At 40.0% G+C, this 13,633-nt stretch overlaps 1 protein-coding gene across 1 annotated transcript in view; it reads left to right on the plus strand.

The window, feature by feature from the left end:
• Positions 1-3,784: 3,784 nt before the first annotated feature.
• spen (spen family transcriptional repressor) overlaps positions 3,785-13,633 on the plus strand; it is a 28,129-nt gene continuing 18,280 nt past the window's right edge. The window contains exons 1-2 of the mRNA XM_051424274.1: positions 3,785-4,207; positions 6,963-7,283. Coding sequence (XP_051280234.1) covers positions 4,125-4,207; positions 6,963-7,283 — 404 coding nt within the window. The 5' untranslated portion in view covers positions 3,785-4,124. The remainder of the gene's footprint in view (positions 4,208-6,962; positions 7,284-13,633) is intronic.

Raw genomic sequence — 13,633 nt, forward strand, 5'->3', positions numbered from 1 at the left:
TGTGACTATCTCATGAATAAAAATGTTTCCAGCTCTTTAACCTTACAGAAGAAGCATTTCCAACAACCACAGTATAACCTGCATCACATAACAGTTTCTTTTTAAACTCAGAGTCAGGAATAGGACTTATTCTCTGGTACTCTCTTATAAATCTAATTTTCTTTGTCATTGTCTAGTTCATTAACGCTGTACAGGTGACAAACTAGCAGTTCTGGACGTTAGGCGTCTTTGTGACCTCTAGGATGAATTAACGCTGTAATCTTGGAGAGAGTGTGGCATGCCAGTTACTGCTGGAGAAAATTGTCATTGTTCCAGATTTTCTTTGTGGTGCCCCAGAGCCTTGGGGCTTTGTAACCCTTTCCGGCCTGCTGATGGATGAGGGTCAAACTAAGTGAGGATTATAATGTGCATGTTATGTTGCTATTATCAAGCCCAGCTGCCAGAAATCATCTTATTCTAATTATCACACTAATTGTTGTTATTTAAGGAGGGAACAAAATGTCAATTGAATTTTCTTTTCTTCAATTTCTAACATTAAAGAATCATATTCTTTTAAATACAATGAACACACAAAAGGTATTCAACAAAAGGAGAACATAATGTCACACATAATGCACATTACATACATTATGGATTTCAGAGGGGATATATTTTACGGTACCACAGCTCACATGAGATATTTCCATAAACAAATCCGCATTAATATTGGACATAACTGGATTGCCGAAAACAAAATACGTTCATCAAAACAGACACAGGTCGCATTTTTCTCCTTCTATGCAATATGCTGACACAGCTGTGAGCGTTAATAACAAACGCAGACATTAACTCCATCTCACACAGCCTAGGCAGATAGGTAAGTTTATTAATGTTGTCACTTTTGTCGGTTAACGCATATTCACACGATGTACGGGCCTGGAAATATCATTCCGCTTTTGTCATGTCCCTCCAGAGACTGTCTGCTTGAAAAGAAAAAGCAAAATGGCTGACGACAACGTTAGTGCGGTAAAGTCACACAAAATGGCGTTAGACAAAGGAAAGGCTAGGCTACTGGGTTGTACTCAGACTCTAGATCCATCTAAATTCGCGCAGATACAGAGGAATTTATTGAAAAATTAAAAAAAAGTCCACATTAACTGAAATTGTTGACACCAAACGCGCTTTATAAACACACAAGATGCTTTTATGAGAGATTTGATTCTGTTACCGCATTTACATCCCAATCTCTGCTACATTTTCTCAGTAACATTTAAGCCTGACTTCTTGTGACAATTTAGAAGTTCTCTGAGACACACACACACACACACATCAAATTAAATCCACATTTTGACGCCGGTGTTTTGCCCATAAGATGTGTCTTTATTGAGAGCTGTGGACTGACAGAAACATATTCCATGAGAAGGTTTTTGTTATATCACTCCCGTCATTCCATGTCAAAAAAGGCGTGTGAAACTACAGTGGGCACATTAGCCTGGCGGTCCAGTTCCCAAGATAATCCAGGTCTGAGAATCACTGAAGAGGAAATTTAGTTTTGGTGTCAAGTAGATCCACCAAATTAGGAAATTGTACTCCCATAGGTTTATTTGATTTTTAACTGAATAAGGTTCCACATCAGGACGAATTCAGTAGACACAGGGAGGACGTTCTCCATGAGCACCCGAATATGGTGAAAATGCCCATTGAAATGACTGAGCAGTTGTTGTCACCTCCTCTGGAGACTTCCAGACTTTTCTGTTCTCATCTGATAGGCACGCTGGACGCATGCGCAGAGCCGTTTTGCCTGTCCCCTGTTACCGCATTTCAACGCAAGCGCATTTCTGCCTTTAATGTGCGTGCTTAATATAGTAACAAAAGCAGAATAATGCTGTAGTGTAGTAACAGAGCTTTTCTCTGCCAATTTTTAATTAAATAATCGTTTTCTATTGGCTAAGAGTTACATTCAGCTCCAGTTTGGGCAAAATGTAAAGGAACTGAGCTTCACCCACCATTTTATTTACATATGTTGACTCCTTCATTAAGTTGACATTAATTTATAAGCAGCCTACACATTTAGCAAGTATCATAAAAATGTTACTAACAGGGATAGTCTTGGGAAAACACAGACACACAAAGAAATAGTGCAGCCTTTATTTACCTCTCATCAGTGCTTATCACCACTGGTCTCCTGAACCTTTGGACACAGGCCCAATTGCTCTTGTTACTTATTAGCTCAGACCAGGTCAAAGTTTTTGACTTAATAGCCTCCACGCCATTTTGTATTCTATTAGTAGTAGCAGTTTTGGCATTAAAAGCAAAAGGAAGACAGCATGTTAATACAAAGTGCACAAAGCAAAGTGGAATCAGACAAATGATAAACCTCATTATGATGAAGTGCTTTATGAATAACTTTTGTTGTGTCGTGTCTGTCACATTGTTCTCCTGCTCAATACTGTGTCAATCCCCTTGTGTGTTTATTTATTATTTTTGTGTCTCATTGTGTCCGTCAGCAAAATGTATGCATCATTTCATTTGAGTGGTGTTTGTTTTATCAGTGATCTTAACAGATAGCAATGCATTGCTCAAGAATATTCTGATTTCTCCTTTTGAATATATTAAGTCAACTTACTGACACATAGATTTGGTTTGAAAACTTTTTTCTTAACTTTCTTTCCTTCTTACTTTTTGTGAATGTCCTTTTAAATGGGATCTCTTAAGCTTTTTAAGTTTAACTGCTATTACACAGACAAACTAAAGGAGAACTAAATTTCCTAAATCATGTCTCAGTAACACTGCTCCTTGACATATATTCTCCAAGTCTCTGAACACTTTACTTTAGTTTGTGTTAAATGTATATATGCTGTTATTCAATGAGCCAAACGGTACAGTTAATGATAACAAACCTCTCCTAACATAGAAATAGAGATTCAAGGCTGTAATTCATTCTGTTATTAGGCTTTACAGAATCATGAAGCTGCTCTATTAACTTAAGAGCAATAATTGAGCTTTAATGGGGTCTACACAGAGTTTAACTTATGTACAGCATATTGTTTTACTAAAGCTCATCACAGCCTCAAATGTTCTAAACGTTAACACTCAGAGTCGCCTACAACAGGCCCTTGATTTCCTGTTTCCTGTAGGCTAAAGTTTCCACATCATGTGTAAAAACCTTCCACACTATAAATGGGGGGGGGGGGTCGGTCAACTCTTGTGTACGACTGAATCCTTCCATGTAATATTAACTTACTGATATAAAATGTTAACCTACGTTCTGGAGACAAATAAAGCAATAAGTGCTGACTAAAAGATAACCAATAATTAGTCCATCCATCCATTTAACAAACTGCTTATTCTGTTCAGGTTTACAGGAGGCTGGCTCAGCACACACTGGGCCCATCCCAGTTACCATCCTGTAATTATTAGAATTTAGTCAGAGTGTTAAATGATTGATGCACCTCGCAAACTATCAGCCTCGAGGCAGCAATCCCAACGGCTCCCACTGCTCACTTTTTTTTTTAAATGTGGTCCTACTGCTCACTTTTGGGGTGATGTTTTCTGTGCATAGGTACAAAATAAAATGTAGATTATTATATAACAAAACACTCATTTGGTTCCACTGTATGCAAAGTGCCTCACCTTGCCATACCCAACTAGCAGTGATGGGATCCTCCTGTGAGTCAAAAGCTTCTCAGATGTCAAAGCACCTTCATTCAACCAGGGGTTTTCTCACGCATGCGCACGGGCGCCAGACTATCTCATCGGGGAGAAAAAAAGAGGTTCACACACAAAGCCACGCCTGCGCGGTGTGCCTCTCATTACAAGCGAAGTTGCTGCATCTTTTTAGGAAGCTACATGCTTTCTTTCGACACCCAAAGGTCGCATGGTGTCAGGGACGCGCCTAGTCACGGGAACAGTCCGGAGCGCGTTCATGAGGTGCAAGATCGCGCTTTAACAGTGAAGAGTATCAAACAGCGTGCGGGGATCCAACCTAATGGTTTACATTGGGTCACAACGACCAGTCAATGATTTGCGCCGAGTATTTTTTTTTTTCTTGTCCGGCGTTTATTTTGCAAACCTTTTCAATTTTGCACGGGGAGAAACTGACATAGCAAACTCATCTGTATGATAGGGGAGCAGGAGCACACAGTATGGTCCGGGAAACCAGACATTTATGGGTGGGAAATTTACCCGAAAATGTACGAGAAGAGAAAATCATTGAGCACTTCAAGCGGTGAGTAGAAATACTAATGAGCCATTTGTGCGTGTGTGTTCGTGTGTTTGCGTGTGTTTTGTAGTGTAACGACGAGTGCACGGCCAGCATCTCTCTCTCTCTCTGTTGTGTCACATTTTAGTGAAGTCGGGATGAAGCAGGAGGTTTCCCTGTAGCAAAGTCCCATTTGGCAACTGTGCTGTCAGCCCTCCGTGAGCAACAACACTGTGCTGCATTTCAGCTGAGATAAGAAAGAAAAGGGCCAGCACGCTTCAACCACCCAGCTTGCGGACATATGGTTTTGCCATTCTGACACGGTCACTAACTTGTAGGCTAGATGACAACTTTGCTCGTCCTTTCACGTTGTGTGGCTGTGGGTAACCATTTGGCTATTAAGAAGCATACCTTTCCATCTGGTGACCGGAAAGAAAACACAGTTTCGTACAGCGTAGACGCCAACAGCATACTGTCACTGTAAACAAACTTCAGCCTACCTGGCGAGCTGATGGCATTGTACAAGCTATGCATTACACAGTGTGCATCTCTGGTAGACAGTATGAAGTCTGTCGCCTGTGTGTTTTCTGGTGCCTGAGCAAATCAGGGACCCGGTGTTTCACTTGACTCTCTGTGAGTTTGTCAGGTCATTGCTTCCCACCAGACCCTGTGCACAAACTATGGTTAATTAGCATACAGATGTACCGAGATATGCGAGTGCACTGTTACTGTTTCAGCAACCGGATTTCTTTCTCTAAATCAAGCACAAGTGAGTGAAACCTAAAAGGTGACGCGACATCACGCCGCCATCCACGCTGCAACATTGTTGCAAACTGGCTGTGATTGAACGGGGTGCTGCTCTGTGTTAACTGATATGCAACAATGTAACGTTGTAGCAGGCTACTTGTGTTTACTTTGTGCGCGTATGAACACAGATTTGGTTATCTTTGCTCCATTATTGCAGCATTGCTCCCCCCCCCAGCTGCTGACTTGCACAGCCTGCAGCGTGATCTGATTTAAAGAAAATCAGACAACCTATCGATATTTTAATTACGATATTCTAATTGTAATCCATGTGTGCTTCTTGTTTGGGCTGTTCGTGGAGCAGAGCAAACCCGTGCACCATTTATGGGATTTTTTTGGGGTTCTTTTGTTGTCTTCCTTGGACGGAGAAAAAAAAAATGTAAATAGGGATTTTTGTGTGGCTCTCACGGTTGTCTGCGCGCTCTCGCCTCTCTCTTCTCGGCTGTCAAGGAAATAGCAGCCCGCCTCTCCGTCCATATGTGCTGGAGACCAGACTGCTGAAAAACATCACAGTCTACCTATATGAGCAACGTTGCCTTCTTTACTGTGTAGGCGTCGCCATATCGGGCGAAAGCTGCTGAATTACCAACATAAATCATACATGTCTGTTTAACTAAATTGCAACCGACAGGCAACCCCCCCCAAAAAAAAAAAAAAAAAAACGCACACAAAAAACGACTGTGCAAAATATATAAACTGATGATATGAATTTGGTACTTCGCACTCTCTTGTTCTTATTATTTACCGTGGACGGATGCAGTGAGTGAACTACAAATATGGTTCGTGTCTGATTCATGCAGCCCCGCTGCAGAGCGCACAATAATGGGCTACCTATATGCCGTTTTATTTACATTAGCCCGTGCTATGATGTGCGTAACGTTATGTTTGGGGGATGGTGATCTGGCTGCATGTTATTGCAATAGCAGAGAGGAAACTGTGTGACGGCGAGTCCTTTTTAGCATGCTGCCTCAGCTCCAGCGTTAACCCAGAGGTAGTCAGAGTATGCAGGTGCATGACAGCCCAATGTGTGATAGAAGTCATTGAAGATGGGGGACGGCAGAATGAGTAAGCAGTGTGAACAGCTTTTCTAAAATGGCGTCGGAGGCTGTTCAATGTTGGTAACTGGCATGCCAATAAATTTATGGGCACCCTACTGTCTCTGTCGGACAGTGAAAATACACTCCCGAAAGATTCTTGGGGTGGGGGTGGGGGTGGTGGGTCGACGCATGAAGATGATCGCAGGCTTTGTAATAGCAGACTGGGCTTGTACATTTTGTGTGGTAGACTTCCCATCAATTCAACCATCACATAACAAGGTGTTTACAGGCTTATTATGGAAACAATGTAATACCCTCATATCTATTAAAAACCCTATTCTATTTTGAGTTGGGAGGAATTATGTTAAATATGTGAAATTGCACCCAAAGTGCTTTGCATATATTGAATCAGGAGCCATATAGACATTATTGATTTTTTTATTTTTTAAACCCCCACACAGAAAATCAGGAAATGTGACATCTCTTTATATGCAGCCCAAACCTCATCTGTATGATTTCCAGCAGCTATACGCTTATGAGAGCACCTCCCTCCTAGAAAACATGCTAAGGTTAGAAAATATATGCAATATATGCACAATGTGCCAAGGTTTCACGTCCAGTTGCTGGGTTACTGTTGCCTTGTAAGAAAGTACCATAGAGTAGAAAATAAGAGTAATAAAGTCGCCTTTCCTTCCCCACCTCCTCACACACACACACACACACACACACACACGCACACACACGCACACACACGCACGCACTCTGACAATTGAATTCAGCGCTATGCAGTTTTACAAAAGGTGTCATCATTTGGGAAATAGCATTATTTTCACTAAGAATTCAAACTGAATACCCTGTTTAGAAATTCATAAACACTGATGCAACACGATTGCAGTTCAAAACCTAGTGATCCCCTTGTTTCTCCATTGTTTTCTCTTTAGATATGGACGTGTGGAGAGCGTCAAGGTCCTGCCCAAGCGGGGTTCAGAAGGTGGAGTCGCAGCCTTTGTGGATTTTGTGGACATTAAAAGTGCTCAGAAGGCTCACAATGCTATCAACAAGATGGGGGACAGAGACCTGCGCACTGATTACAATGAACCAGGCACAATTCCTAGTGCCGCGAGGGGGCTGGACGATAGTCTGTCCTTAGGCACTCGTGGCCGGGATGTATCAGGGTTCACAAGGGCGGCAGGGGGGACTGTGTATGGGCCCCCCACGTCGCTCCACAGCAGAGATGGACGCTATGAACGCAGACTAGACGGGTAAGTGGACAAAGTTTCTCTGAAGGCAGGGGGAACCGTGGTTGCTGGTAAACACCTTACCTCCAAGCATCTTCCCACCCATCTATTCATTTACTTGTGTGGGGGGGGAGAAAAAGAGTTCATGCTCAAGAATTCAGTCTTATAGGGATCCCTCTAAAGTCCTCAGAGTGTGGCCAGCGCTCCTGGATTCATTCTTGCAGGTAGACACCAAGATATTCCATAAGTGAGAGCATGTGTGTGCACAAGCGTATCTGTTACTTGAATGAATAGTCAATAGTTTAAATGGTTGTTGGGGATTATCTTGGTGAGCTTAAACATCTTTGTGAGGTGGATATATCATTTGCGGAAAAATGCGGTGCAAAGATTGGATATCGTAAAATTTCCCAGGATTATTTGGAGATTGCTGGAGAGAGAGAGAGAGAGAGAGAGAGAGAGAGAGAGAGAGAGAGAGAGAGAGAGAGAGAGAGAGAGAGGGAGGGAGAGAGGGAAAGAAAAAGAGAGAGTGGTCCAGCAGCCATCCCTGGGATTCCCCTAATCTGGAGTTACGTGCCCTGCTCGGTGGATTAATGTCACCCTTTTTCCTCATGTAACAAAACAACCAAGAGCACACATTATATGTATAAGACACCATTGTTTGGATTAGTCTAATTTGGTTTCAAATATCGTGCACACCTCACGGAGGTGTTCACTTCTCTCGCGGGCTGGAGTCATGTGGATAACCTACACAGGATATTTATTCCCCTCTGTTGGATTAACACTGGCCAGACACCTTAAGGATATGCTATCATGCTAAAGGTATGGGTTGCTTTCTTGGTTCTTTTGTTTTTTTTATTGTTTTATTTGGGATTATATCTAAAATCAGGGCATTACAGTTTGAGAGCTGGGAGACCTCTACTGGTGATCCAACTCAGTAGAGACCACCAAAACAAGTGAGCAAATGACTTTTTTTTTCCCTGCCTTATTTTTGTGGAGATTATTTTTACTTTTCAAGAGACTGGCAAATTTAATGAGGACCCATATGGACTATGTTTGGATCGTACAATACAAAGAAGAATGCTGGAAACTGAGACTGGAAAGTTGCTGTTGGAGATAACCTAGCTCATGTCTGTGGATTACCTTCTCCTTTCCTGAATGTGGAACTATAACTAAACCTCGGATACAATCCCATACAGAATCAGAGAACTAAGTTGTACGCATGAGCCGTATTTGTCATTGACTCAGCTCCAGTTTGGACTGCATGCAGGCTCTTCTGCTTGCAAAGGATGCAGAAAACAGACATGAACATCCACAAGCTTCAAAACTGTTACGAATGGTCTCCACCATGGGAATGAATACAGCGCTACTCTGAGCAAGAATCTGGATTACCATTAAGAGAGATGTTCGACTTCTAATCTGTCATGGCCAGTTTTCCGTCCCTCTGCCAAAGGAATTTGACTACTTTACTGCTGAGCACAGTGTGACCAAAGTGGAATGTGCAGGACTTCCCAAATGAAGACGCAAGACTTAATTTTTCTGTCGCTTCCATCATTGCTATTGGGGAATCAATGGTGCCCTACTTACTTATGAAGGGCTCCTGGATATCATGTATTTATTTTACTGGACTTTTCCCCCCCCCCCCACGTGTTGTGGTTGGATATATGGACTCAAGTTGACATTTTCCAGCCTACAAACCATCCTAACCTGGATCCGTACAAGGTCATGTTTGTTTTCATCATTTTAATTAAAACGGACAATCCAGCTCATCAAAGCACACAAGGTCCCCTGCCCTGAAGATGAGGATTACGTTTTCTAATGTGAACAATTTTGCTTCAGTTTTTTTCCCCTCTCCACTCAACATTTTTGCCCATTTTTTTCTGCTCACAAAGTTCTGTCTCCCTAGATTGTATTTGGAATTATAGGTCAAGTTACCACTCTCTCAAAAGGTTGGTATGTCCTGCCCTGTGTATTTTAGCTGTCCTCTCTAACCCCCCTAGTTTGAACCCCCTGTCTCTCTCCATTTTCCCCACTAACCATAAGTAGCTGGTACATAGACTGTTATTACTGCCTGTGTGTCTATAAATGCAGAAATCTGTACCTTACCTTTGTATTGATTTCCTTTCTCTTCCCCTCACCTGACCCCTGTCCCCAGTTCTCCTTATGATAAACAGATCCACTTTGCAGCTGTTTTTTATGACAAGTGTTTGAAGTTAAAAAATGATCCTGTAATGCACAACACTGTCTTAATATAACTCAAAGATTGGGCCGTGGAATCCTATAAACATTTAAAAGATTCATAGATTTGTCATATTCTCATCAATCGCAATATGTGCTGTGAAAAAGCTAATTAGAATAGGAGTAAAGGACTTGAAAAAAATGTTTAATTATAAATATATTTATGCAACGACTCTGACAACCAGCGAGACAGAATGAAATAATAACTAAATTAACATCTCAGATTGACTCCTGTTCAAGCTTGGTCAAGGTCACAGTTAAGGATTTTGATGTCAGTATCTTTTTATTGTTAAAATTATTAGTTGATTAATCATCAGCAGGAAATTAATCAAGAATTTAATTAATGATTTAATTATTTTGTCATACAAAAATCAAACATTTGCTGAATATTCTGCTTTTTTCACTGTTGCATATCACGTTTAATGAAATATCTTTTAAGCTCAGTTGGACTGTTGTCTGGACAAAACAGGCTCTGGAGAAAAGCAGCGATAAAAGCGTTTTATAGACGAAATGATTGATTGATTAATTAAAAAATAATAATCTGCATAGTCATCAATAATGAAAATAGCCATTAGTTCCAGCCAGAGTATCTTTTGTTCCTGCCTTGCAGTTTTAAAATGTCCTCAGCTTCCTTTTTTATGGGACAAGAGTAAAATATGAATACATTAAAACATAATAAGGTGCAGACTCAAAATTTGATTCTTAAACTTAAACTCCTGAGAAATGTAACTCATTTAAGATCATTTTTGTAACATTTCACTTTTATTAGAGAGTTGACCATAGTCAGGGATGATAAATCTGCAGCCAGACAGATGACATCCATCCAGTGGATTTAAATGCCTCCATGTAGGGTTGGCCAATAAAATGATAGTTGTTGTGAGATGGTAGAAATTTGCCAACGGTAAGAGATTTTCCTCTACTGTTCATACTGTGGTATCTATGCCTTTTTAATTTCTGGTTGTGTTAGACTGTTGTAGGCAATGTGGGCAGGCAAATCAATGAGCGTGACGGATTCATGGCACCATGGAGTTACAGGATTGTTGCTTCAGTTTGATGGATTACCTTGATTTGTCAGGTATTTCGTTCAGCGGATTAAACAGAATCAGACATTCCGAAACCAATAAACGTTTTTTTAAATGAGTTTCCAGAAAATGTACTTTTCATCACAATGTATATCAATATCATGATATAAAGTGATTTATGCTCCATGGTGAGTGCTTCAGTCTGCAAGGACCGCAGGATGCTCCCCAGCTCTACAGTTCAGTTTAGTTTGCATGGCTGAGGGATATTTAACAATTAACTACTTATAACCGTTTTGGGAATTTTGAATTAAATTGACATGTATATGTTGCTCTCACATGACTGAGCCTCCACATAAGACACCTTTTTAGCATGCTTCTGGAATGCATCCTCATAATTATGCAGTTCACGTAATCCCAAAACAGTTGATGTGCTTAGCATGCACCAGAGCAGACTAATAATCAAACACTGATGGAAATTCAGCCAAAAAAGTCTAACTGAATTATTTTTAAGCTCCATGAATAATGTAGAACCTGTTTTGTGTAAAGTGAAATTGAAGTGAAATTGAAGGCTATCTATTGAGCAGTGAGCCTGCGCCACCAAATTAGCATTTTCGAGAGCATCTAGGGGTCAAGGTAATCCATCACTTTCACAGCAGACATCGTTATGCCATAGATGTTATTCATGAATCCAGCACACGGATGATTAAATCAAATAAGCTGAAACAGAATTTGCCCCTGACCCGCTGTACGTATAGTGCAGTGAAATACAGACATAGTGCCAGTCGCCTTAACCAATTTATCCTCAACATCCAGGAGACTATGCGCATCCCATGCAGCCTTTTGTTCTTGTGCCCCGTGGCAAAAGCCTTTGGTGGAAAGACTTAATGAAAGACTTGACCCTAAATGATGTTAGTGTATTTAGGTTACAATTATGTCAGGTACACTGATGAATATTTCCAGATTGGCCACATCAGAGTATACGCATAATATAGTATCTGATAACGGCAGAGTGATTAATCCTGCAAATGCTTAAATTCAGTTATAATTCACTTTGCTCCGTTTTAAAAAAACTTAAATAAATATCCTTCCATGGGGTAAAATAAATTTTTTTTGCTTTGGGAAAGGGTTAAATTATTTGGGGTTAAGCTTAGAAGGTAAATACAGTCTATCAAAGTCCTCGAGTATGTCAGTAAAATGTGGGTGTGAAAGTGCATAACACATTTTTTGTCAGGTGTAAAGGTCAGGTTGAGCATAGTAAGAAACCAATCTTACGGATCATTTACCAAGAAGCCTTTCAGGACATCACAGGGCATCAGTGCTGCAGAGGAAGATGCTTGTGTCATATATCTTCAGAGAAATGGCAGCATCCTCCTGTTTGATCCTCGTGTAACCTGTGTTGCTTGGTTTCTAAAGCTCAGACTAAGATGCAGGCAGCTCATTTCAATCACTGTTTTAGCTATGGAAATTCACATAAAGTATGTGGTTCCTCAGGTGTCTGCTTTGATTCACCCAAAGAACATATTTTGGAAATGCACTCAAAACATTTAAATGTGTTTAGCTGTTCATTCATGAGAGTTCCAGTTTCTATATTAACTGGTATACACTTTATTATATCGTGCAAAACAACTACCAGAGGATTTCTAGCAGAAACACTAAACTGCATATCTTTCAAAGTTTTAAAGCACAAGCAAGTTGGAAAATCATAAAACTGAAAACATTACTAAAGGAAGCCTATAAAATGTGCAATGTGTTGATGAAGGAACTAATTACAAACATTTGCTTGAGATTCAAAACAAAAAACAATGTGCCCTTATTTTCACTGTTATTAAGAAAATACTAACCAAAGGCTGCTGCTTCCGTCTTTTTTATGAGGTAAACAGTTTCAGAAGTCTCTCCACTTTGCAAATGGCTTTGATTTGTACTTACAGCTCTGTGTTGTGGTAGACAGTTTAGCAGCATGCAAGAATTTGGATAGACGCATCTTTACACAGATGTGATCAAAACATCTCTAATAGTCCAAAAAATGTGGATGCCCTCATCAATTATCAACAAGGGAAATTTGAAAATCCTATCTAAAGAATTAGCTGTGCTATTTATTTATTTATTTATTTATTTATTTATTTATTTATCATTTCACAGTTACAGACCTGTTTTCTCACACTTAAATTCAGACTGATAGGAGACGGCATCATCAGCATCATTTTGTTGAAGCTTAGGTGACACTATTTTGTTAAGACAGTTTCAGCCATTGATGCCTTTATTGGATAGTTGGGAGTAGACAGGAAATATTGGGGATGTGAGATGAAGGCAGTGAGGGTCTGAAAAGGTCTCAGTAGCAGGAACCAGAGACCTTTGTCCCTGCCCAAACTCAAGCCAAAGGATGCTGCAGTTAGTTGATATGGGCAGTAGAACATATTGTGCACATTGGATGGTTCTCAATCACATTAATTTCTGGTTTAACGCTACATTACCTATTAGGATTTCATCTAGAATGCTTTAATTATGATGATATATATAAATATTTCGGGTAGTAATGTATTCTTTTCAGCCTTAGATACAAGCCACATAATATAAATATGATGTCTGGAATATAGTATTTTTCTAGGATCAGAAGTAACTTTTTCAAATAATTTATGTGCACGTATATACAACCTCAAATGTTTTGCAGTGGGTCTAAAGATACAGTATGTTTTTGCATTAAATATATTTATAAGATATATTAATTTCACATTAATGACATAGGTTTGTTTGCCCTTAAAATCCGTTACTGTCTTGAATCTCATTATTTCCCCATACTATTGTTTGGACCGGACAAAGAATAAAGCAGTCTCTTATTTAAAGAACCAGTTTAATAAAGGTTTGTAACTGAAGTTAGATTAAACCATATTCCGCCCTGTGTTGGAACATCATGGCTAATTTGCTGATTATAATTTGATCTGAATTCAAACAGTGGTAATTGCTGTCCTGTCCCGCTCATTACAGGGAGTTGGGTAATATGACTGCTGTAATGACACAGCAGTCGTATTACCAAATTAAATTCTGATTGCTTTATTCAGTAAGAGGATGTTCAGGTCTGAACAGAATGTCCTTATTAGCACTGTTTCTAATGTGCATCTT

This window comes from Dicentrarchus labrax, unplaced genomic scaffold, assembly GCF_905237075.1.
Source record: "Dicentrarchus labrax unplaced genomic scaffold, dlabrax2021, whole genome shotgun sequence".
Classification (NCBI taxonomy): domain Eukaryota; kingdom Metazoa; phylum Chordata; class Actinopteri; family Moronidae; genus Dicentrarchus; species Dicentrarchus labrax.